At 37.9% G+C, this 25,186-nt stretch overlaps 1 protein-coding gene across 1 annotated transcript in view; it reads right to left on the bottom strand.

The window, feature by feature from the left end:
* Positions 1 to 25,186, bottom strand: part of Tmtc2 (transmembrane and tetratricopeptide repeat containing 2) — a 388,104-nt gene that overhangs the window by 218,322 nt on the left and 144,596 nt on the right. Inside the window, exon 2 of the mRNA XM_005374399.2 lies at positions 16,143 to 16,713. Coding sequence (XP_005374456.1) covers positions 16,143 to 16,713 — 571 coding nt within the window. The remainder of the gene's footprint in view (positions 1 to 16,142; positions 16,714 to 25,186) is intronic.

Here is a 25,186-nt window from a genome sequence, read left to right as displayed (position 1 = left end):
GAGACAGCAGAAAGAGTGGTAAGTTTGACACTTGATACTATTATTTCTAGAGGTCTTTTAAAAATTTCTCTATAAAGATCAGAAAATTAGTGTTAATATTTAAAGAAAACATAATACCTTTCTTGCACCACACAAAAGATCAAGGTGAATATCTAATTATGAGCAAAAATAATAATAGTATAAAATAATAGTATAGGTAACGTAAAAATAGCATTCACTAAGAACTGGAAAGGACTGACCCATGAAAGATTCCACTTTAGATAATCAAGTATTTGCATATTTAAGAGATAATGAAACATGAAACTCCATCACGATAAAAGGGAGATATGAAGATATTATTTTTAAAACAAAAAGGGAAACAAAAAACATAGAGCTCCCCTTCCTTCCCTTGCAGTAATTAACTTGATCCTCACAAACATTATAAGCACTTTGGGATTTAATCTTTTGTTATCAGAAATGAACGTGAAATTTAATATCTGCACATAAAATTCATCTTTACAATCTGATTATTGCAAAGATAAGAAAAGTTATAATTTTACCCAGTGACTTGTCCACAATTACACAACTGGTAGTGGCAAAATCTGCGTGAGAACCGGGGCCTTCTGATTAGAACTGCGGGCTTCAGGTCATTATGCCATATGGGCGTACTTGTTACAGCAGGTTCCCTTTATGTCTGAAATCACAACTTCTCTCAAATGTCTAATATTTTTCAGAGCCTTTTGCATAATTAATCTAGAAAAAGGTTACCAGCTGGACACAAAAGTGCAGATTCAAATCACCTTTATATAAATCTGATGTAAATCAGAAAATGTCTCAATAGCATATTAAATTTTTATAGAATTATTCTCCCTTAATTAATTTTATGTTATTGCTCCTTTAAAGGTGCTCACTTGCAAATCCGCCTCTAGGAAGTAAGCTTGGGCATATTTTAGGATGGCCATTTCTTTAAAAGGATAAAGAAATGCCATTTCAGATCCCTCTTTAAATGTGCTTCGTTTGTCTACAGATGCTTCTTCATTTTCAAATGGCTAATAGAATGAAAATTGGATTTATCCCAGATTTTACTAGCACCTTTTTACTTTGACATTTCCTGGTGAAATATAAAATAAGGGAATTTTATATGTGAAATACAATCTAAGTACTGCTGCATGTGTAAGACATATGTAAAATAACACTGTAAAGAAAATATATGGAAAACCATAAGAGTTCGCATATTCATATTTACACTGTAAGCTACGATTACTCATTGAAAAATCGAGAGCTGCATGTACCAAACATGCAGCCAAGAAAGCAATCAAATTCTAACATAAGGGTCTTACTTTAGAAAATTGCATTTAAGGATCTACGTACGGACCTTACAATTTATCATAGTTTTGAAAACACAAATTAACCATCCAACCATTCTGACCCATACATAACCCCAAAGAAGATGCACTGATTAGCCAATTTCCATTACCAATTTATTAAACAGTGAACAAGAAAACCACGCATAGTAGAGGCACCATTGAAAGCATTTGTGAGTTTCTCTAAGACTCCAACTAGGTTTAATGATCCACATTGTTTGAAGTCAAAATGTTCCCTATAGATACTGTTAGACTGAAAAAGTAAAACACACAAAACTGACATTTTTTAAAAAGGGTTACCTCAAGTCCAACATCCCTATGCTTAACTAAAAGTTAAGTTGCAAAAGTTGAGTATATTCAAAACCAATTAACTGCTTTTTTTTAGTTGGGCTAATTATTATGATATTGTGAATTACATATCAATGAAACTACTACAAGCAAGTCAAATAGCCTGACTTGAATGGATATGAGACAATCCATCATTTCCATGTATTCCATTTACTGTAAACAATAATATATTTCCCCTACAGAAATACTAAATGTCTCTCACTAGAGAGTACTACCATGATGGAGATGTAATAACATAATCCATGGTTTATGTTCCCTATTGCCTTTGCATAATAATTTTAAAAATAAAAATCATAACTGGACCTCATAGGTTTTGGATATTGAATCCAGAAAACCATACTCCTTCTTTTTCTTTAATAAATAAAGGGAAACTCAACTATCAAAAAATCTGTACAATCAAATATCTTGAGTAGTTTAGGACCCTTTAAGAAACATGTGACATTATTTGGCATCACAAGAGTGCTAATTAACCTAAACAGTTTTGTATTACTAGATTAATAAAATTTTCAGAAAAAAATTTTTCGTATGAATTACAAAGTAACCTCAGTAATGAGGACTCATTCTTACCTACATAAAGCCATTAGGAGTGCACTGCCAATAAAACATAAATAAATAAATATGGTAGATTGGCATGGAGGCAGGAATATGAAATTCAGAGACAAACCAGAAAGTTCTGTGGGAAGTGACTTCAGATAATTCTTTCTTGCATGCTTTTTGAAAAATACCATGATTTTCAGGAGAAGTCGGGGAAGCAGATAAAAGCTTACAAAGCAAAGTTAGTCAAATCCAACCTCCAGAATATATATACAAAAACCCTGCATTAAATCTGCTAAATATGGTGCAACTGCGAATGATATAATCTATAGGCCAAAGTGATGTGCAAGCTTAGAAGACCAAGGTTTTAATGGCTGGTCTCCTTCAAGGATAGGGAGAGTCCAAAGAAAAAGATGATCCAGTATATTAGTAGTATACACACACACACACACACACATACACACACGCATGCATGCGTGTGCATCCCCATGTTCATCTAATGCCTTTAAATCATCAGTCAACTTTTTACATCGAAGTTCAGTTTTACTGTATATTAAGTGATTTGGAGTTTACTTAACCTCTTTTGAAAATGAGATAAAAATAATGAATCCACATAGTTATGATGACAGTTATTGCTAGAGATGTAGCCCAGAACTACTGACATTAAATCCTCAGTACAAAAAATTAAATAAAATAAACAAACCTTGAGAAAGCGTGAGGGAGGCACTGCTGGAGAGGCATAGCTCAGTGATACAGCCCTTGCCTAGCATGCTGAAGGCCCTGTGTGCAACCTCAGCACTGCAAGGACGAACAAAAAACAATCCCAGCACCCAGGAAGTTGGAGCAGGAGGATCACAAGTTTGAGGACAGCCTCAGCTACACAGGGAGTCTGAAGCCAGCAGGCCCAAAGAGTGAAACCACAACTAAAAAAAAAAAACAAAAAACAAAACATGTGGCAAGTTTCTTGTCACATGAGAGGCTCTGAGAGGAAAAATATAAGTTGACTTGGAACGCAAATGAAATACGTAAGCATGAAATGATCTTAAATTGAAAAAACAAACATGGGTAAGTGGAGCTGTGCAGATGCCACAAACGTTCCTGTCATTATTCTGTCCTCTCAGATTCTCCCCTTTGCTAAATTAATTTGTCGGACACTTGTGCTTCTCTAGCACTGTATGTAGAATTCTACTAGCACTTAGTGTGGAGTAATCCAGTCATTGTGAACCTCTCTCCTACTTCCTAGGGGCTGGGGTAAAATACGAACCATCTTTATATTTTTAGTGCTCATAAATATAGCTACAGCATGTGAAGAATAAAGTATTTATACTTAAAGCTATCACAGAAATAGCATTTGTCCCTGTTATGGTTTGTGTCTGTGTGTCCCCCCAAAGCCTCATGTGGTCATGGGGCAGGCTTTTAGAGTTTGATTGATTATGGGTGTGAGAGCTACACCCACCCTGGGGTGGATAGTTTGCATATGTAAGGGAGAGGAAGAGGCTGCTTGCAGCCACTCCTCCCTTTTGTGCTTGTTGCTTTGGCTGTGTTCCCCCGCTATGAGCTGTAGTGCTCTGCCATGTGCCACTCTGCCTTGTAACCTGCCAAGTATGGACTGAAACCTCCACAAACTGTAAGCAAAATAAACCTTTCCTTCCTTAATTTTGGGCATAAAGTACTTTGTCCCAGCAATGAGAGAAAAGTAACCAAGACAGTCCCAAAGCCAAGCAACACAAGAAGAGCTTACTTGTTTTGTAATGCTATTTGTATCTTCCATTTTCACTAAGTTTGTACAAAAGTAGACTGATTGGAAGACTGTAAGCTTTGGCATGAGACAATTAGAATGAGATCCTCTCTTCACTGTGCATGATCTGTGAATCACTGGACAAATTATTTCATTTCCACAATCTTCATTTTATTATACCTTTTCTATAAATGAAGTTAATACCAGCTCTTGTAGAATGGAGCAAAATTAAGGCACAGAAGACTTCACCACCACATGGTAGACCTAATAGAGGTTGGTGTCATTCTTCCTATCAGATCTGTGTATAGACAAATGAAAGCTAATGAATTCCAATGCATAATTTCTCTTCCTCTACGAACAATACACAAGTCAGTACAGCCGTGTGGAAGATGATACTGTGGAATGCAAGAAAATCAAAGACTATAAATTATCCTGTCCAAGACCAGAAACTTCCGGCTGCTGCCTTGACAACATAAATTCAGCTCTGTCCTTAGTCAGTCAGCCCATTTTTCCACTGGCACCTCTGCATTTTCTCCTTTCTTGCCCTCCTACCTGGGAAATATATTCATGTCAGGTATCAAATTTCACTTTTCAAAATGGGTTGTCACCCATTTGGATGTTCACCTGATTTCAAGAAATAAAAGCCAGTTTCTGTAAAGACTCTTTACAAATCTTTCAGACTTATGTCATAGCAGTTTCAAAAATGCCACCCCATTCCTGGACATGTAAGTACCGAGTTGACTACACACCCAGTTGATATGTCTACTGCGACTGCCTAACATGTTGCTTGGTCCTGTGTTTGTGCAGTGATGCTCTGGAGAGTTGGAAAAGGATGCAGAAGAAGAGGTGCCCTACTATTTATTAACTTTCCACTTATAAACCAATGTGAAGCTTAACATCATTACAGTGATCTCTCTACTGGGGCTGGGGATTTAGCTCAGTGGCAAAGCGCCTGCCTGGCAAGCGCAAGGTCGTGAGTTTGGTTCCCGGTACCGGAAAAAAACCAAAAAAAAAAAAAAAAAAAAAAAGAGAGATCTCTCTATTAAGTGGTAAGCTACTTCAAATATAACACACTGTTAATGAAAGAAATTAACCAAATTAGAAGGAAAAATACACTATGACTTTAACACCTGTGTTAAACTCATGGTAGCTATAAAAGTAAATAAGCCACCTGAATATGGATTTTTTGGGTTTTTTTTGGTACAGGAAATTGAACTCAGGATCTTGTGCTTGCGAGGCAAGTGTTTAGGCCACTGAGCTAAATCCCCAGCCATGAATATGGATTTAAATGAAGCCAGCAGCAGAATGTCAAAATGCAAACAGGGAAGCCACTGCGAAGCTAATTTGGGGGAGGGGAAGTCAAGAAGGAGCCTAAGAGACAAGAAACAACAAAAAAACAACAATGAACAACTCCACTTCAGAAGGAAGCTTGGAATTATTAGTATAAGAAAAGAGAACCTAGGAGAAAGGAAAAGAGTAGAATTTTAATTAATGAGTAATTTGAGCGATGGGTACATGAAGGTCCATTACGAATCTGCAGTCTAATTGAAGTCCAACTGGCCAACTGAAAATTTCCATAGTAACAAGCTTGTAAATATTAAAGGCAAGGAGGCAGTGAGTGTCATGACAAAGGCAGCAGACTTAGAGAGGCAGGCCAAGACTCCTTGGCTTTACTCTCAATGATCACGTGCCTCATTTCTGGGGGCCTCAAATTCTGTTAAGAAATGGGGCAAGATGTAGAGACACAGATGGTTTCTAATATCTCTCTCCTGTTGTCAAATCTCTTGTTTTTATAAACACTCTAGAATATTTAGTAATATATGAGACTTGCAGTTGTTCACTAGCAAGTCCCAAACCTATCTATTCATCAAAATTACTGAGAGCTTTTTAAAGTTACCCTTCTCTTACCCTCCTCCAGCTTTACCTTAACTCCTCAATAAAATGTACACAGACCAAAAATTTCAGGAGCCCCCAGTTTTTCCCTGTAATCCTTAGTTTAAAATAATTTACCTATGAAAGGCAGATGGCCATGTAAGCTTGGTATATTGAAAGAAAACTCATGATGAAACCTACTCTTTTTCAAGTAAATAGTCACCCCCACCCACCCCATCTGTCATCTAAATCAGATTTGTTAATACTGGATTTTTGAGATTAAAAGCCAATATTACCTACACATTTGTCTCAACAAGCCAAAGTTATTAAAATTTAAGTTTCCATCAAAATAAATTCACCTGAATGTTATTAACCCATCCAAACTATTTTATGAAATTTTTGACAGCCAGAAAATACTCCTGCTCTATAAACAAAAGTTTCTGCCTTCTGTGCTCTCCCTAGGAGGTGGAGAAATAAACTAAGTGGTTGAAAACCACAACAAAAAAAAATCCAGCTTCAGTGTTTCTGTGAAAAGGTTCGTTATAATAGAGATTCGGGAAATCAGCTGCAGCAATATTGCCTGCCAGGCTGGGGAAGAATAGGAGAAGGAAAGAGATTAGCATTCACCTTTAGGTAATAACAGTGCTTCCTTTTTCTCCAAAGAATGAGCCTTGAACACTGTAAGCTATTGCAGCCGTTGAACTAATCTTCCTTCCTAAAAACCTGGCTAAAAGGAAATATATAGGAAGCAGAGTGGTAGGGGTGGAACAGGAAAGCCAGGCTCCCCTTCACTTTCAGATATATAAGCAACAGCACCCTCCTGAGCCCAACGGGGAAAAATCAGGCTATAAAAATGCGAAGTGATGGGGAGATAATAGTGATGAAGGCAAATTAAGGACTGGCATAGACACTTGTGTCCAGTCAATCAAACAAAAGATAAATGATCAAATCACACTGTTCAGAAAAATTATCCTTGAAAGAGACTCTTTTCCTCAATTTTCTTTCAGTTATCAGCACTGGTGAATAGTATGGCAAATAGTTAGTTCTTTGCTGACTGACATTTCACCACGCAGCCCATTAACTGGCTGGTCTCTGTGGTTCCAGAATAACCACTGCCATGTCTATTGAATGCTCTATGTAATGACAGATTAGAAAGTTTATGAACGCTAAAATAAGACACAAACAAGTAAAATGCTGATGACAGTGACGATATCTACTATATGAAAAGAACTTGGCAGAACAATGTCCATTTACCGCACCTATACTTAAAAGCACAAGCTACTGTTATACCCCTGACTGACAGTTCATGAATGTTCAAAGAAGTCTAGTAATGCACCCAAGGTCACACAGCTGGAAGATGATTTCATTGTGGAGGTCTAAGTGTGTAAGGTCTAATCCTATGCATTTTCTATAATGCCCTTACTAGCAGCTCTGCATGGAAAGCTTAGCCAAATACCAAGTGGTCAATCAGAGTAAACAGCAGTACTTCTCACAGTATTACACACATTTAATTTTTATTACACTATGCCTTGATGGCTTAAGAAGACTAAATGCAACGGGTTACACTGGCAAATTTCCACCTGAAACTTCAAAGCAGGGAAAATTAGAATTCCATGTAATGTGAAGTTTTTCATTTCATAAGAGTTGGAGGGATGGGAAGGGACAGGAACAAAAGTAAGAATTAAGATGTGGTACCTATATACATGTATAAACTCCCCAGGATAAATGTAATCATTATGTGCTACAAACATGTACTAATAAAAAATTATCAAAATGCACTCTGATCATTCTTGCATAAGCTTGGTATAACTAAGCACATTACCTACACTTATATTCATGTAGTTATCCTGAACCCACAGCACACTCACACATACATTATAGGAGGACAGCATTTATAATCTGTCAATATTTTAAAAACCAACATAATATCTCCCAAAGCTGAATTGGTATTACAGATTTAGTAACTCAAAATGCACACAATTAAAACATTACTTTTCCTTTTGTAGCTTTAAAGACAAAATTTAATTATTTTCAAACACTTATAATTGACACTGCATATAATCAAGGTCTCTATTAAGTATACCTGTTCTGTAGTTTACATTTATCCTTGTATTACTGGCAATTCTAGATGTATTTTCCATTTGTTCACTTCCTAAAAACTAACTCAGTCATTTATGTTTTTATATGTCTTTCATTTTTTTCTGAGTTGTCCCTGCCATTTGCTATGAATCTCACTAGCAAAATGACAACCATATGACAAAATATAAGCATTGACAATTACCCTATCATGGCAGGAAAGTATCATTTTTTGCACTTTATTTTGCTGATATTAAATGAATAAACATGTATAGAAAGAAAGAAATTGCTCTTTGGAATGGAAACACTGACTTCACTAATCAAGGCCATAATTACGGAAGAAACATGTATTAAATTCGGAATTCATGCTATTTCACTTGATGCGAGAGTTATAATCAGATCAGCAGAGCATACAAGAGCCATCTGGGTTCCGCAGCTTTGCAAAGACAACCCGAGAGAGAGCAAGGGCACACTGACCTTCCCACCACCAAAGTATCGCAGACCTGGGCATTACAAGGTGTTATCTTTCTCTTTTGATTTCTCATTCTGAAGAAAGGAACAGTACGATCAATAGGTATAAAACCTGAATGTTTAAAAATAAAACAACCTCACGCAACCTTACCATTGTGTCACAGTTGATATTTACTATCATACCAACGCACTGGATTTCACAGTCATTTTTATCCACCTCCTCCTACCCCATTCATCCCTTTTAAGGAATACCTAATATAGTCATGAGTCGGTTCTCCATACTTTCAATTTCATCTGAGAAATCAAGGATAAATTGGCATTTCCATTGTTCCAGGCAATTAGGGCCAGAATCCGACTTCTAGACAATGACAATGGATTTCAGATTTGTGCAAACTACATCACTTTCCATGAAACTGACAGTACTGAGTTAAATATTAGTAAGCTGATAATCATGAGCTTCCCCTAGTCAATTCCTCTGAGGAAGCAGGTTATCGAAAACTGAGCTGAGTGATGTAATATGCACTCCAGACACAGTGTTATGAGAACAGCATAGATGATTTCAATGAGATTCATTATTTATTCATCACAAGGTCCAATTTGGGTGTCATTTTCACCCGTGATATATTGAGTTAACTAGTTGAAATTCAGTGCTGATAGTGCTGAATGCAAAAAGAGACCTTTTTAAAAAAAAATTTTTTTTGTCTGTCTTCCTGCATAGAAGAGTGAAAAACAAAGAGGGATTTTGTACTTGTGCCTGCTCATGGCTGTATCTGAGCATTGTTCAGCAAGGCTGAAAGGACGGACCCTGAAAAAAGCCCTGAAAGGCCCCCTATTTTTCTTATTAGAAATTCATAATAATAGGCCAAATATCACTGAATGAAAAAAGGAAAATGCCACCAGTCTTCAAAAGATAAATGCTTTTTTCTTAAAACGCTAGATGATGAGATATATACCAACAGCTTAGTGAATGGGATACAGTGATAACTTCAGCTCCTGAGTCTGATTCTGAGCCTCATCACCTAACAAAGAAAGTTAAGGTTTCATATCTAGGAAAGGACAAAAGAAGGACCTGCCTCCCATCTCAGGCAAAAAGATGAAGCTGACCTACATATTCCTAGACTTTTTCCATGCTCTAAGTTCAAATATACTTAAAAACCATGCATTGACTTCCAATATTTGGGGACCAATATATGCTTTAAAATGCCCCTATATCACTATTCCCACTAGTGGGTCTCAGGCCAGCTTTCTTGCCTTGTTTCCCTCTATAAACTTCATGTACTCTGTCTGCTCAGCAATGCCCAGTCACTCCCCAGAGTTTACTTTGTATGCTGCCACCTACACCCTTGCTGGTCTCTCCAAATATAATGCCTACACTGATCTATCTTTCAGGGCTTTTCTGGGATATCTCTGCTTAGAAGATGTTTCTTGAATCTATCAGCCAAACTCACATTTCCTTCCTCTAAACTCCCCTAAAACTCCTGCTGTGTCCCTTACATCCTCAGCACTTTCCTACTTGAATTGAAGTTGTGCATTTATATACACTATTTGCAACCTCACACTACTCTATAAAGTTGTTATGACCAGAGTCCTGTCAATTCATCTTTGAATTCCCACATGCTTTAATGCAATCATTCTTTTTAATATAATTTGTAAAGATTGTATTCAAAGGTTTTAAACTATAATGTAGCTGGAAATGTTACCACACTCCTGTAAATCCTACTACTTGGGAGGCTGAGGCAAAAGGATCATGAGCTCAAGGCCAGGCTGGGCAACACAGTGAGACCCTGTCTCAAAAAAACCAAAGGAAAAAAAAGTCTATAATCCAAACATCATTACAGAAGCTTGTAATGATAGCTTTCCAAATTTAAATTACTCAACTTGAACCTAGACTGTAACTAGAATATGGAATCATCTCAAATCAGCTGAGCAAAGGAGCCAAACTGCAGGAATAAAATACCTTTTTAATCTTTGACTTTTTGAATTGTAAAATATTTCTGAACCTCAACTTCATCTGTGGTATTATCTGGTTAGCAGTGTTGGCAGCTGTTCAAAGTTTTAAAGTAGTACAGGTCATGAATATTAAATGCCACAACAAGTTTACTGGGAGGAAATCCAAATACATTTATAAATGCACAGCAAATACCCCCACCGTTTCAGTAAGGCTGGGAAATACTGTGATCAGAATCAGGTATCTTGGTGCATCCGGATTTTCACAAAGCCAAGCATAAGGTAAAGGATGGGACAGAAATCATAGGATAGTGGGAATACTACTTGAAGTAGAATGCCACAGATGCTGAATGAAAAAAATTAAAAGCAACAAATATATCCTATTTCATTCAACACAATAGATCTGAGGGTTACAATTTCAGCAAAATCAAAACCTAGTCTAGAAACACAAGGGACAGAGCCATAAGTGATAACAGAGTCTACCAATGCCATCCCCAGCAACTGGTCAAACAGAAAAACGCATGTACAATCAATGTGCAGGTACCCACAGGCTCTGCACCTCCCTTTTTGTGCCCTTCTAAACACAAAACAAATGATCATATGCACGGAGGCACCACATTTAATTTCTCTGGTATTCACAAAGTGATGAACCAAAATCCTATAAAAGAACATCAACTCTCACCTTTGGAAATCACTGAAGAGACAAAACTTTACAAGTGGGTTGTTTGTTAGGTATGGTCTGATCACTACATCTAAATGTAGAACCAAACTTAAGCAAGAGCTAAAACCAAGGTAAACATTATTTCCCATGGGCAAAATTCAGAATCCACATCCTCTCTGATATTAAAACAAAAAAAAACTATTTCTAGAAAGAGATGACTCATTTTTCAAAAATGGCAATGCCTCCCATTTTCCTGTATAATAATATAATCTTATCTCGTTTATGTGAAAAAGAACCACAAAATCTAAGATAATGCACATGTTGGAAGCAACGGCAGCAAGAAAAAAAGAGTCACCTTCAGAGAAAGTCTTAAAGATCAAACTGAAAGGGCATCATTTCTTCAAATAACCTCAGCTATTCTGAGAATTGCTATAGTGACCATTTCATTTCCTGCTCCACTTTTTTTCCTTTTATTTCCCACCTGTAACTGAATAAGTGATTACGAGACTAATAAAAGGGAAAAAGATGTTTCCACATTAAAACAGTTAACAGATGTTAAATAAGCACCGCAACTAGCCACTAGACAAGTAATGACTGACTCTGAGCAAGAAAAACGTTGCTTTGACTGATTTTATTAACCATACACCTCCTAGGGTCATGGGAGGCTTGTAAAAAAAAAATTGTGGGCAGATAAAACTCCAGTATTTATTTGCAAGGCTACTTCCAGTGTATTTCAGGGACCCACTCCCCCTTACTTTCTGACCACATAAAACTAAGTAAATGAAAGCAACATAAGGAATGCTGAAATAATCATTTGGTAAGAGGTCAAGAAAATTTATTTTTCTGACATCTGTGTCGTCCAGTCCCACCTTCCAGACCCCACTAAGCCAGTAACAAAATTCTCATTATAAACAGAGGAGACTACGGATTTCACTTTAACATTACAGCCACATTAAAAAAGCAAGTCTTAAGTGTAAATTCAGCGATTTACAGAAAGCCGACTATGTGCTGGGTGTCGTGCTACAGGCCAAGGATAACTAAGGACCACATTAAACAGAATCCCGAGGCTAACAACTCAGAATGTTTTAAAACACAGACTTTTGTTCATACATATTTCTGAAGACCTTCTTATTTAATGATTTCTAACAAATCTAACTACTGACAACATTATAGTTTGTCAGTATTCAGCCATATTATTTCATAAGTCATACTGCTTCTTTCAACAAGTAGTTAAGTTAAACGTGTTAACAGTTTAGTATACTAAGAACAGAACCTGACAAGTAAGAACCCTCTAAATGTTCATTAACTATTAAAGAAAAGACCTACTATATGCCAAGAGCTTACTGTTTCTCACATACTTTAGCAAAAAAACCCATAACTTCCAATATATTCTCTGCAGAACTGAAGAAAGTATATATGTACATCATTTGTAACAAGGCTTGGAGTTAAAACTAGCCAAATATCATCATCTCAAATATTTTGTCTAGCCTGAACAGGGACTGTTTGTTTTTTAACTTATAACCAATCTTAAAAAACAGGAGACACCACAAAAGAATTTCTGTCTCCCTAACAAAATCTGAAGGTCTACTGAACAGAAGCCTGCAATTTTTAAAAACTGCAATTATGGAACAGAAAGGAATCGTAGTGCCAGAGTATTTCAGTTCAATATAATCTTTTCTGCAGAGCCCTGTGAGACATTTGAGCTTTGGGAGCAGAATAAGAGTTCAGATAAGTGTTTATAACTAAGCTGAGTACACTGGCACACGTCTGTTATCTCAGCTACTCAGGAGACTGAAGCAGGAAGATTACAAGTTCAAGGCTGGCCAGGGAAACTGCAAAACCCTGTCACAAAAATAAAAAGGAAAGGGAGGGAAGCTCAGTGGTAGAGCACTTGCCTTGCATATACGAGGCTCTGGGTCCAATGCCCAGTACAACAACAACAACACAACGAGTTCCAGAAGCAGAACCAGGAATATGGTGAAAAGAGATACTGAGTAGGTCTACTGTGATAAAAATATTACTGTTACAATACGAAATTAGAAATGCTTGCTTTCAGATAACTCCCAGCTTTACATGGATGCCCATTTTAAGGTTTTCAGTATTTAGTCAGTTCTCTAATTTGTACCATAAAGCTAAAACATTTGTGCACTGGAGTTTTCTGTTCACATTTGAGTTGTTTTAATTGGACAAGGCAGTTTACATCATCTGGAAAGCCCTAACCAGGATGCAGAGTTAACTGGTAAGATAATTAAGATGATTATTCTCTGCAAGTTCAAAGGGGTCTTCTGAAGTCTTCTCATCTACTTCCTTCAGGAAGAATCTTTTCTAACTCACACCAGGCATAGAAATCCACATATTTCACTGGCATAATATGGAATTTTCTGTCACTTTTGTAAACAATCTATAAAATCTACAAGCTTCTTAGTCATGAGATTCTAAACCAAAGTTTCTGCTGCCATAAGCACAGTTCAGTTTGGGTTAATTTCTAAGCAGTTCACATTTCATGTGCTGTCAAATCACTGTACGTTTAAAAACTACTGGAGGTTTATCATTTGGTCACGACCTTCGTAAAAGTAAAAAATTTTAATTTCCATCAATGTTTCTTATTTCTCTTCAACAAATATATATTAGGTATCTTCCAAGTACTGTACTGGTTACGGCAGCTCACACTCAACATCATGCAATTCATATAATCATCCCAACGTGAGGAAACAATGATAACTATCTCTCCATTTCCAGATGAATAGACCCATCATAGGAACACATCAAGTCTCCAGGTTTCATTCCACATCATTTCATTTCTACAGAGCATTCATCTTTTTCTATGCTCATTCATCTTCATGACTTCAGAATCTACTAAAAAGATTTCTAGACAATCAGAAGTACGAATTTTACTGGGCAACCTTCAGCTCAGCCAGAATGACTGAAACAGCAAAGCTTAGGTAGCAGCTCTCAGATGAAGGGTCTTGCTACCCTCCCCGCCACTACCACTGCGGCTGCTGGCCCACAAGCAAGGATGGCTAACAGCAGGACAAGTAGTGTCATCTCAGGACACTGAACCTTTAATAGTACAGAGTCCTTTTCCATAACACAAGGGCCTCAACCCTCTCCAAGGAGCTCCTCTGCTAGCAGCATTTCTCATCTTTATCAAGCAGCAGTTACATGCATAAGGTTGCCAGATAAAATATAGAATGTCGAGTTAATTTTAACTTCAAAGGCAAGTAATTTTCTAAGTATGTCCCGATTATTTTTGTCTAGAATATTCTTATGGTAAGTAACTCTGCAGTGAACAACTCTGCCCTTAAAAATATACTTAGAGCCAGGCATGGTGGCCCACACCTGTCATCCCAACAGGAGGCTGAGGCAGGAGGATTGCTGTGAGTTCAAGGCCAGCCTGAATTAATAGCAAGGCCATTTCTCAAAACAGACAAACAAATAACCAAACAAAAACAAACAAACAACAAAAAAAATATTTAGAGAACTGAAAATTTTTCAGAAAAGAATATCAAAAAGACCCAAAAGCAAGCCCTGAATTAATGCATTAAAGTAATGAGATGGTAAAACAAAAATTCTGTGAAAGCACATTTCTGAGGCTATCAACATAAGGTCTAAAACATAACTGAGCTTGCACGTTGAAATTGACTGCAACCTGCACAAAGACAAATTACACTATTTGCACTTTCAGGAAAACAAGAAAGTATGTTGCTGTTGATGACATCATTCTAGGAAAAAAACAATTATTCTCCCCAATTCTCTTTGAGAGAATTGAAACTGTTTCTAAATGAAGAACTTAACTTTCAAACCATATGTTGGTTGCAAGCATCAAACTGTACCCAGAGTTTTCTTTAAAGTTTCAGCATTTAATTGAAATCACAGAAGAACTTCATTAAGTCTTAGGTAGTTGAGTCCTAAGTGAAAAGGTTATATTTCCCACAGAGCAAAAGCACCGTAGTAATTATTCTGTCTACTAAGTGAACAAAATAGCCAACAAAAGTGTTTTATTTCTACTTTCCTCCAGTTTTTCTTCATTAATTTCTTTCCAATTCAATTTTGAGCAAAACTGGAAAGTAGGGGAGAAACAGTAGTCAAAGCTAGGAAAACTTGATGAAAAGTTCCTGAGAGCAAGTTTCCAAAACCATAATTCCTACCTCAACAGGTGCAGTGGTGCATGCCTGCAGCCTTGGGTATTCAGGAGGCTGAGGCAGGAGGGTTCAGTTGAATGCATGAGTTTGAGACAATCTTGGGCAACATAGCAAGGTCTTGTCTCAACAACAACAAGAAATTCCTTGCTTGTGTCCAAAAGCAAGAAGGAAGTTTGCCTGAAGTTTCCAATCCCTGGACTGATTCATTGCTAAATCAAACCAAAGGTGAGTCTTCTGAGAGACAGAGGAAGGGAAGAGAGGAAGGCAGGTAGTTTCTCAAGGGGCCCCAGTTCTCCCAGTGCCTCCCTTAATGCTCTAGCAAGTAACTACTCAGTCTCTAAGTGTATTCACATCCCAAAATGCTTCTGTGGCCATGGAATAAGGGAAGTTGGGAGAAGAAACATGAAGCCCAGAGGCAAAGGTCCACGTTGGCCCCAGGGCAAAACTTACAATGAGCACTTTCTATTTTGACTTTTCTTATACACTCCAACAAGGAAAAGGTGAATATGAGTCATTGTTTAAGAAGTCAGCTCCGCAGTGCTGAGCAAGAGGGCTGCTTTCCAAACTCAGGAAAAGTCCTGCTAACAAATGGTAGGGGATTTCCCCTCTGCAGAGCCTAGCAGCTAACTCTCATTATTGGCTGTTATCTTTATAAAAATAAACTATAGGCAATTTATTGGAGTATGGAGAATTCGGTAGAAATAAAGAATGAAGTAAAAAAAAAAAATCAATGAATACAGATGGATATTCTTTATAAGGCAAAATTATTCTTCTGCCACCTTTGAAATGATGAAAATAACTTGAGAAACCTGAGAAATAAAACAAGCAGGGACTGCAGCCCTCCTTCGCAGAGAAAGGTCAAAAAGGACACGTCCCCTAGCCCAAGATCAAAAAGGAACTTCTTTTAAATTTTGCATGAGGAGGAACAAATTTGCTTTTTAAATGATGGCCAAGAACCAAGCAAGTATAGTACTCAGTAATCCAACTCACAGGGGCTAACAATCACTTACTTTGTAAATGGTAGGTAAGATCTGCTTCATCTTCAGCCTGTGAAAGACAAAGACATCATAAACCGCCGAAACCGCAAGCACAGTCACTCCTTGTTCCTTCCACAACATGCTGCACCCCGCACACAGTCCTGTCCCCAGGAACCAGGCCCAGGTCCGGTCTGAATAGCCTCTTGTGGAACAGTGTTTAATGTAGCACAGCAAGGAGAGGAGGAAGAACAGACTGGCCCCGACGTCAGCCCGGCCCACAATTCCCGCCACGGCCTCTGTGTGGATGGGGTGGGACGCGAACATCAAGCCAGCCATGAAGGTCCAGTATCCATCACCAAGGAGAATCTTGGAGAAGCTCGTGAAGAGACCGGTGACAGTCGCGTGCAACAGGACGTTGACGAGATGGTAGCTCCAGGGATTCAAGCCTCCGACAGCGTGGTTCAGGCGAAAGGAAAGGGTGCAGAGTGGCCGGTAGGACTTGTGGCTGCCGCTGTGCGTTAGCAGAGTCCCCCAGAAGTCATTGTAGAAAATGTGTGTCCACGGAGTTTCTCGGAGGAGGTCCTGGTTAGTCTTGATGGCACGGCTAGAAAACAGAATGTTTTCAGAAAATCAAATGTAGAATGCAGAAAGAAAATAACTGAATAACATAAAATGACATTGCTGAGATATTGCCTCCCCAGAAGTTTCATCATGAGGTGGCGTTAAGCAGGGATTCCAGTTACGCTTAGTTGAATTGAGATCTTCCCCCTGATCGTCCCCCTATTCAGCTCCATCAGGGAAGCACTTCTTTTCCTGAAAAGCTTCCTGCCTTGTAACTGCTGATAATAAATAAAAATAAGAATTTTGTCACTGACTTGAGCTTCACTGTGGCAGTTGGCTGACAACTGTCCTGAAAACCCAAGTGCACACTGGCTAAAAATGCAGATGCCAAGCTCCAGGTTGATGTGAGGCCTGAGGTTCTGCATGTTTACACAGGCATCGCTGGTGTAAGGAACCATCTATAGCCAGAATTGGTCCTCTACTAAAAAGTAATTTTTAGATCAAATGCTAGTACCCAGAAGAGTGCTTCTTATACACACATATCACATGGGGATCCTGCTGAGTAGCAGGTTTGGATTGAGCAGTTCTGGGGAGCAGCCTGGGACTGTGTTACAGCTTCTATCTAGATGCTCGCCAATGCCTCATGCAGTCATAGGTGGGGTTCTTCAGAGGTCGATGGATCTGGGGTCTGACGCTGAAATTAAGGATGTGACGTTGGGATTGACTCATGGTGTGAGTGCTACTTGCCGAAAGGTGGACAGCCTGGATAGAATATAAAAGTCAGAAAGAGGGCTGCTGTGGTCCTCCCTTGCCGCTAGCTGCTCTGCTCCCTGCTTTGCTGCCTTTTGCCTGTCTTGCTTTGCTGTGGGCTGTGTCTCCTCTGCGATCTTTTCTGCCATGCCACCCTGCCTTGGGGCCAGCCTACTGTAGAGTGAAACCTGTGCACACTATGAGCTACAATGAACCTTTCCTCCTTTAACACTGGGTGCCAGGTATTTTATCTCAGCAATGAGAAAAGCAGCTAAGACAGACTGTGTGCCTCTGATAAGCTCCAAGCTGGTGCCCATGCTCCAATGAGCAGCCAAGGCCCAGAAGCCCAGCGAGACTGAGCAGAAGGGCTCTCAGCACCCAGCCTGCCCTCTTCCTTCACAGTAAACTCCAGCCTTTCCCACTTCCCTGCTCTCAGAGGTCTCACACTGACCTGTAGAAGAGGCAGAATAGAGTTTTCTGGCTTGTGCTTTTTTTCTTTTTTTTCACTATACTGGGCTTCCAAAAATGTAATGCACATACCGCTGGGGGGTTATGAAAAGACACTCTATAACAGTGTTCATGTTTATATTTAGTTAAAGGTGAATGTGCAAGAAAAATTAATTTTCTTGTGAGTAATGAGTTTTATAGATGTTTGCTCAGAACAAAGCTGTCAAAAATTTAAAAGTCAATATAAAGGTCAATATTAAGGAACCAGTACTACTGGTATATGTAGATATGGCACACTTGTGGAAGATAGCATATAAATGATTCGGTGTAGAAATTCCTAGGAAGCAGCATGGAGTCGGCAGTATTTTGTATTCATAGTGGATCTATCTCTCTGTTTCCAGAAACATGAAAGAGGAACATGAGTTAGAAGCCGGCAGGACAGCAACCTTCCAGAACTAGAAAACTCTTGCCTGATCTGCGGTATGAGCTGCTCTAGGAAGTTCAGGCAAGTGTGGCTGAAAACTACATGATGGAGGCCGCCTATGGACATTTCCCTGTAGCTCCTTTACCAGTTCGGCCCTTTGATATGAGGCAGCTGTGATCAGAGAAAAACTTCCATAAATGTTACCAAAATTCAGGTTGGAAAAGCCCCAATTGAGAGACTAAGGGGAAATAAACATTCCTGAGCCCTAGCTCAGTAATTTAGCACCAGATTAAAACAAACAAACAAAAAAACACAAGAAAATGCAACAGAGATTCAAACAGATTAAGAAACACAACCAAAGTGACAGCCCGTGGAAATAGGTAGCATTATGCCAATTGGAATCAAATGACTGGGCAACAGTAGTTTCCAACAGCTTCTCTAAGTGGCTTCTTAATTAACCTATGTGAGCTTCAGTTTCTGTGATAATAGTCAACCTTAATTGGAATCACTTAACAAACACTTGTAATTGTTCATTTATCTTCTATATAGAGAACCAAGAACATTGCTTTGCAGATACATGAGCATTCTCAGCACCCTAGTACAAATGACATCTCTGCCCTATTAGCTGATATTATGATTACAATAAAGTGGAATAGGAGACTGGGCTACAAGCTTTACAGAGTTCTATTCAAGTGTGCCTGATCCTTAACTTCTGAAATTCATTAGATTTAGGGGGTCAGAATTAAAACAGATCAATGATGATTAGCCACCTGATGATTATCTATGACTTGCCAAGACCATGCTAGTCCTTTCATGTATACTATCTATTTACGAGAACTAATTGACTAGCCAAAAGGCACATCTGTTAAAACCACGTCTTGAAAATTATAATACCTAGCCGAGATAGTTCACTGCCCCCCAGTATCTCGTCTCTTCTCCATATTAACAGAAATGTAGTCTTTAGCTGAGCAACATGGTTATTAGGCATATTTCCTCGGATGCTAAACACGGTCATATGACTAACTTTGGGCTACTACTCCAAGAGTGTGTCCTAAGGGGAAAAGTTTACCTTCCTGCCCTCATTTTGCCTCTACCGCCTTCATGCTACATGGAGCATACATGTAATTGCAGAGCTCCAGCAGACATCTTGGCCATAAAGTGTTCTTAGGGATAAGAATCCCACATGAAAACCGAGAAGACTGGAGGAAATTGAGACCCTGCCACGGCACAGCATACCAGTCCTAGCCAACAACCTCCCTGTTTCTTGCATATGAGAAGTAAATTGCTATCCTTTTCTAAACTATGATATTTTGAGAGTTAACTAGTACCAACTGAACCTAGTATAAGTAAAATCCTTTGTTAACAGAAGACTGACTACATCACAGAAGTTTGATTTTCCATTTTGATTTTTCAAGTCTCCGTGTATTGACTGTGCATTAAATGAATTTCCATATAAATTGGCTTTTAAAATATTAGAAACAGATGTTTTTCTGGATCCATTAAATTAAAACACCCTGCTATGACATTCATCAAGAGTCTAACCCAGAAGTAATTGCTTAAGACTTGATGGGTTACAATTAAAATTTAAAAGAAATATGAAAAACTGTCAAACTGCCAAACAGTGTTGTCAGAGAGAGCTGATTTAAAATAATTCGGAATGAAACTTAACTGGCTTCCACCTGGCATCCTAGCTATTGGTGTGAATATCTGTAATATCAAATGAAGGTAGAAACTTTCCTACTACCAAAGTCAGGGCAGTGGAGAGCTACTCAGTGGCAAAGCACTTTGAGAAATCTGGGAAGGAAGCACAATTCGTTTAGGGCAATACTTCACTATCCCAGTGGAAGCTCCAAAAAGGATGGAGAACTGTCTTCCCTAACCAGCTTTTCTTTTCCCTTTTTTCTTTTCTTTTCTCTTCCTCTTTCTTTTTCTAAGCCGGTTTTTCTACAAGTCATTAGTTCAGTGCTACAACCAACTCCTTAAAAGCTTTTTGGAAAACAAAATAAAACAAAACAAAAACCTTTAAAAATCTGTGTAAAGCCGCTAGAATTTATTATCTTTATAGCAGTAAGTCTTGCAACCTGCAACAGCCACAAGATATACTATATCTCTCACAAAATGAGGTTTTCAAAACAAAGAACAAAATTAATAAATCCTATAACTTCATTGTGAGAAAAACCTGTGAAACACAGCTCTAAATTTATACCAAAGAACCAAATTTAAAGGGAAAATGATGTTTATAAAACAAAAATGGAAGAGCAAGGAAACGCCTCACCCATGTGTAAAGCACACTGTACTAAGGGAGCCTTCTGTATGCTAGAATACTTTCGTGTTATCTTCTTAAGCAGGTTTTTATTTAACCAGTGAATATTATGGCAAAGGAATTCAGGATACTAAAATCTAAGGGGCTTTAATATGTAAGTCATGTCACATATGCAAGTCACTGATAAGGGATGCATTACATCACCTCAACACCATATTAAGAAAGACACCAGAAAAAAAAAAAAAAAAGCCTTAATAGAATCTAAGTAATCAGCAAGAGGAGAAGTAAAGGTAGTCATTCAACACGAAGCATAATAGATTCTGATCTATTTGCATTTTCTTTTGCGAGTCCAAAATGGAAATAGTGAAACCTTGTCTGTCTGCTATTTTGCAGCTAATGAAACACTTTAATGCAAAACGAAATTTCATGCTGATATAATTTCTCAGGTTGCTTCTACGAGGTGTTTGGTGTAGAAAATTTACAGAGACAGTAAGGAATGAGGAAATTTTCTACTCTGGGCAAAGTGAAGAAATCAGAGCAGCAGATGGGAAACAAGAAACAATTCTCCAGAGAATAGGGAGCTGGATTGTCTTTTGAAGTAAAAAGATACAGTCTCTCTAGTTTTCACAGAGGTCTTAACCTGTTTCCAGTTTTGTTCATTTGCAGTTCTTTGTCTTTGCTGCCTTATGATTTTTTCCTTTAGGAAATGTTGACAAAGGCCAACGTTGTTGTAAAACTGATGAATGATGTGACCCTGCCATCCAATCTGCCCTTGTGTGTGTGCTGCTTACTGCTATTTTCTTCTGTCCGTTGACCTTTACAGTCCTACACACTCACACAAATGATGACCATTAGTCCTCAGTGCAGAAATGGTGCTTAGATTCTTCCAACGTCAAATGGTATGCTGTTCTGATATGGTTTTGATTGCTATACTCGAAAGGTAAATAAAGGTCAGTCCTTGAATTTTAAAAAGGAATGGGTTGCAGCACATTTTGCAAGAGAGAAAAACAGAATGGCCTTGGTTAGCCTGCCCGCAGTCAGTGCTACCAAAACTATGTTTCCATGCTCAAGGGGAGTGATGCAGTGCTGGGTTGAAGCCATACGGACTCATGCACACTACAAAAAAGTTCCTTCATTTCTCTGTGCCTTGGAATCCTCATCTGTAAAATAAAGATAAATGTACTTGCCTCATAGGACCACTGGGAATTAATGACAAAGGAAATCACAAGAATTCCATAAACACATGGAAATGAAACAGCACCCTCCTGAATAATCAATGGGGCACAGATGAAATCAAAGAAGAAATTAAACACTATTCACAATCAAACGAAAATGTAGACACTACCTACAGGAACCTGTGGGATGTAATGAAAGCAGTCCTCAGAGGGAAATTTATAGTAGTGAATTCCTAGCTCAGAAAAACAGAACGACTACAAATAATCTTATGCTGTACCTCAAGCTTCTAGAAAAAGAAGAACAAATCAAACCAAAAGCCCAGAGAAGGTAGGAAATTATAACGCTCAGGTCAGAAATTAATGCAATGGAGACTACAAAACGAATACAAAGAATTCATGAATCGAAGAGTTGGTTCTTTGAAAAAATAAATCAAATTGATAAACCCCTAGCCAACCTTATCAAAAAAAGGAAAGAAAAAACTCAAATCCATGCAATAAGGAATGAAAGGGGTGAAATTACTACAGATCCTGTAGAAATTCAGAAGATCATCAGTATCTACTTTGAAAATCTTTACTCTCATAGGATGGAAAACACAGAGGAAATGGATAGATTTCTAGATACATATGAACTACCAAAGCTGAATGAAGAAGATATAAAAATCCTGAATAACCCTATATCAGCAAGTGAAATTGAAAATGTAACAAAAACCTTGCCAATGAAGAAAAGCCCAGGTCCTGACGGATTTACAGCTGAATTCTACAAGAAATGTGGAGAAGATTTAACATCAATACTTCTCAAACTCTTTAAGGAAATTGAAAAGGAAGGAATTCTCCCCAACTCATTCGTGGAGGCAAGTATTATCTTGATACCAAAACCAGAGAAAGACCCAACAAAAAAAGAGAACTACAGGCCAATCTCCCTAATGAACATAGATGCAAAAATTCTCAATAAAATACTAGCAAACAGAATGTAACAAATCATCAAGAAAAGTATACACTATGACCAAGTGGGATTCATCCCAGAAATGCAGGGGTGGTTCAATATACACAAATCAATTAATGTAATATACCATATCAACAGAGCCAAAGACAAAAATCACATGATCATCTCAATTGATGCAGAAAAAGCTTTTGATAAAGTTCAACACTTATTCATGATAAAAACCCTGTAGAAAATTGGCATAGATGGACTTTACCTCAATCTGATAAAAGCCATCTATGAGAAACCAACAGCTAATGTCATTCCAAATGCTCAAAAACTGAAAGCTTTCCCCTTAAAGTCAGGAACAAGACAAGGATGTCCCCTGTCACCACTCCTATTCAATATAGTTCTGGAAATATTAGCCAGAGCAATTAGACAAGACAGAGAAATAAGAGGAATTAGGATAGGAAAAGAAGTGAAATTATCATTATTCACAGATGACATGATACTCACATAGAAGTCCCCAAACACTCCACCAAAAGCTTATAGATTAAATAACTAAATTCAGTAGCGCAGCTGGATTGAAAGTCAACACTCAAAAATCAAGAGCATTCCTATACACAAACAATAAGCAGACTGAGAGAGAAATTAGGGAAACCACACCTTTCAAAATAGCATCTAAAAAAATGAAATACTTAGGAATCAATCTAACAAAAGAAGTAAAAGATCTATACAGTGAAAGTTATAGTACTTTGAAAAAAGAGATCGAAGAGGATTTCAGAAAATGGAAATGTTCCTTGCTCATGGATAGGAAACACCAACATTTTGAAAATGGCCATACTCCCAAAAATTGTTGAAAAAATTCAGTGCAATTAAATACCATTAGTATACCTCACACATCTAGAGAAAACACTGCTAAAATTCATCTCGAACCAGAAGAGGCCTAGAATAGCAAAAGCAATCCTGGGAAACAAAGGAAAGGCAGGAAGCATCACAATCCCTGACTTGAAATTACACTACAAAGCTACTGTGATAAAATCAGCATGGTTCTGGTAAAAAAAACAGACCTGAAGATCAATGGAACAGGTTAGAAGATGCAGACACAGCCACAAACACACTCAGCCACCTTATTTTGACAAAGGGGCCAAACTTGTTCACTGGAAGAAAGATAGCCTCTTTAATAAGTGGTGCTGGAAAAATTGGCTTTCCATGTGCCGAAGACTAAAACTAGACCCATGTCTATTACCATGCACTAAAGTCAAAATGGATCAAAGATCTAAATATCAAAACAGAAACACTAACTCTACTGGAAGAGAAAGTAGGTAAAACTCTCAAAGACATAGGGGTAGGCAGAAAGTTCATGAACAAAAACCAAACTGCATGGGAAATACTTCAAAGAATCAACAACTGGGATCTCACCTTACTGAAAAGTTTCTGCACATCAAAAGAAATCACCAACAGAGTAAAAAGAAAACCCACAAATTGGGAAAAAATTTTATCCAAATGACCCTCAGACAAAGGATTTCTATCTAGAACATATAAAGAATTTTTAAAAATCAGGCCCCAAATATTCAAAGACCCAATCCAAAAATGGGCATCTGAGATGAACACACACTTCTCAGAGGAAGAAATATTAATGGCAAATAAATATATGAAAAAATGTTCAACATCATTAGTCATTAGAGAAATTCAAATTAAAACAACACTGAGATTCCATCTCACCCCACAAAAAATGGCTATCATTAAGAAATCAACCAATGACAAATGCTGGGGAGGCTATGGGGAAAAAGGAACACTTCTCCACTGCTGCTGGGAGTGTCAATTGGTGAAAACACTGTGGAAATCAGCCTGGAGATTCCACACAAAACTAGGATTAGAAGTCCCACTTAACCCAGCTGTTCTCCTTCTTGGTATATTTCCAGAAGAATTTAAAATGTCATACCACAGCAATATATGTGCACCCATGTTTATAGTGGTGCAATTTGTCATAGCTAAATCTTGGAAACAACCAGAATGCCCATCAACTGAGGAACGGACAAAAAAGCTGTGGTATTTCTATACAATGGAGTATTACTCAGCTATAAAAAAGATGAACTCGAGGCTTTTATAGGTAAATGGATGTAACAAAAGACCATACTCATAAGTGAAATAAATCAGGTCCACATGTGTGAACATCATATTGTCTCCCTGGTGTAAGAACATGAAAGAGTAAATAAACCCAAAATGTACAATATATAATAAGAATGGGAAAGAAATTGCTCAAAGGGAGGAATAACTGGGATGAGGGAAAGAAGAAAAAGAAAGTACTAAGGAAATTTATATATTATGGATCGGGGGCATAACTGTACTGTTGGTGTCTGATGGTTTGTGGAAGGGAACAGTTAATGTTTAAAAGGTCTTTTTTTTTCAATATTTTGACCAATTTTACATGTTTGTATCTTTTTAATGTCCTTACTTTGTATTGCCTGTATTTTGCTATTGTTCTTTTTTGGTACTATTTTCTTTAAAATAAAAGAGTAAAAAGAAAAAAGTAAA

Source organism: Chinchilla lanigera, unplaced genomic scaffold, assembly GCF_000276665.1.
Source record: "Chinchilla lanigera isolate Chin_1 unplaced genomic scaffold, ChiLan1.0 scaffold00004, whole genome shotgun sequence".
In the NCBI taxonomy this organism is placed as follows: Eukaryota; Metazoa; Chordata; class Mammalia; order Rodentia; family Chinchillidae; genus Chinchilla; species Chinchilla lanigera.
The sequence above is the reverse complement of the archived record's forward strand: the minus strand, read 5'-3'. Positions and strand labels throughout refer to the sequence as shown.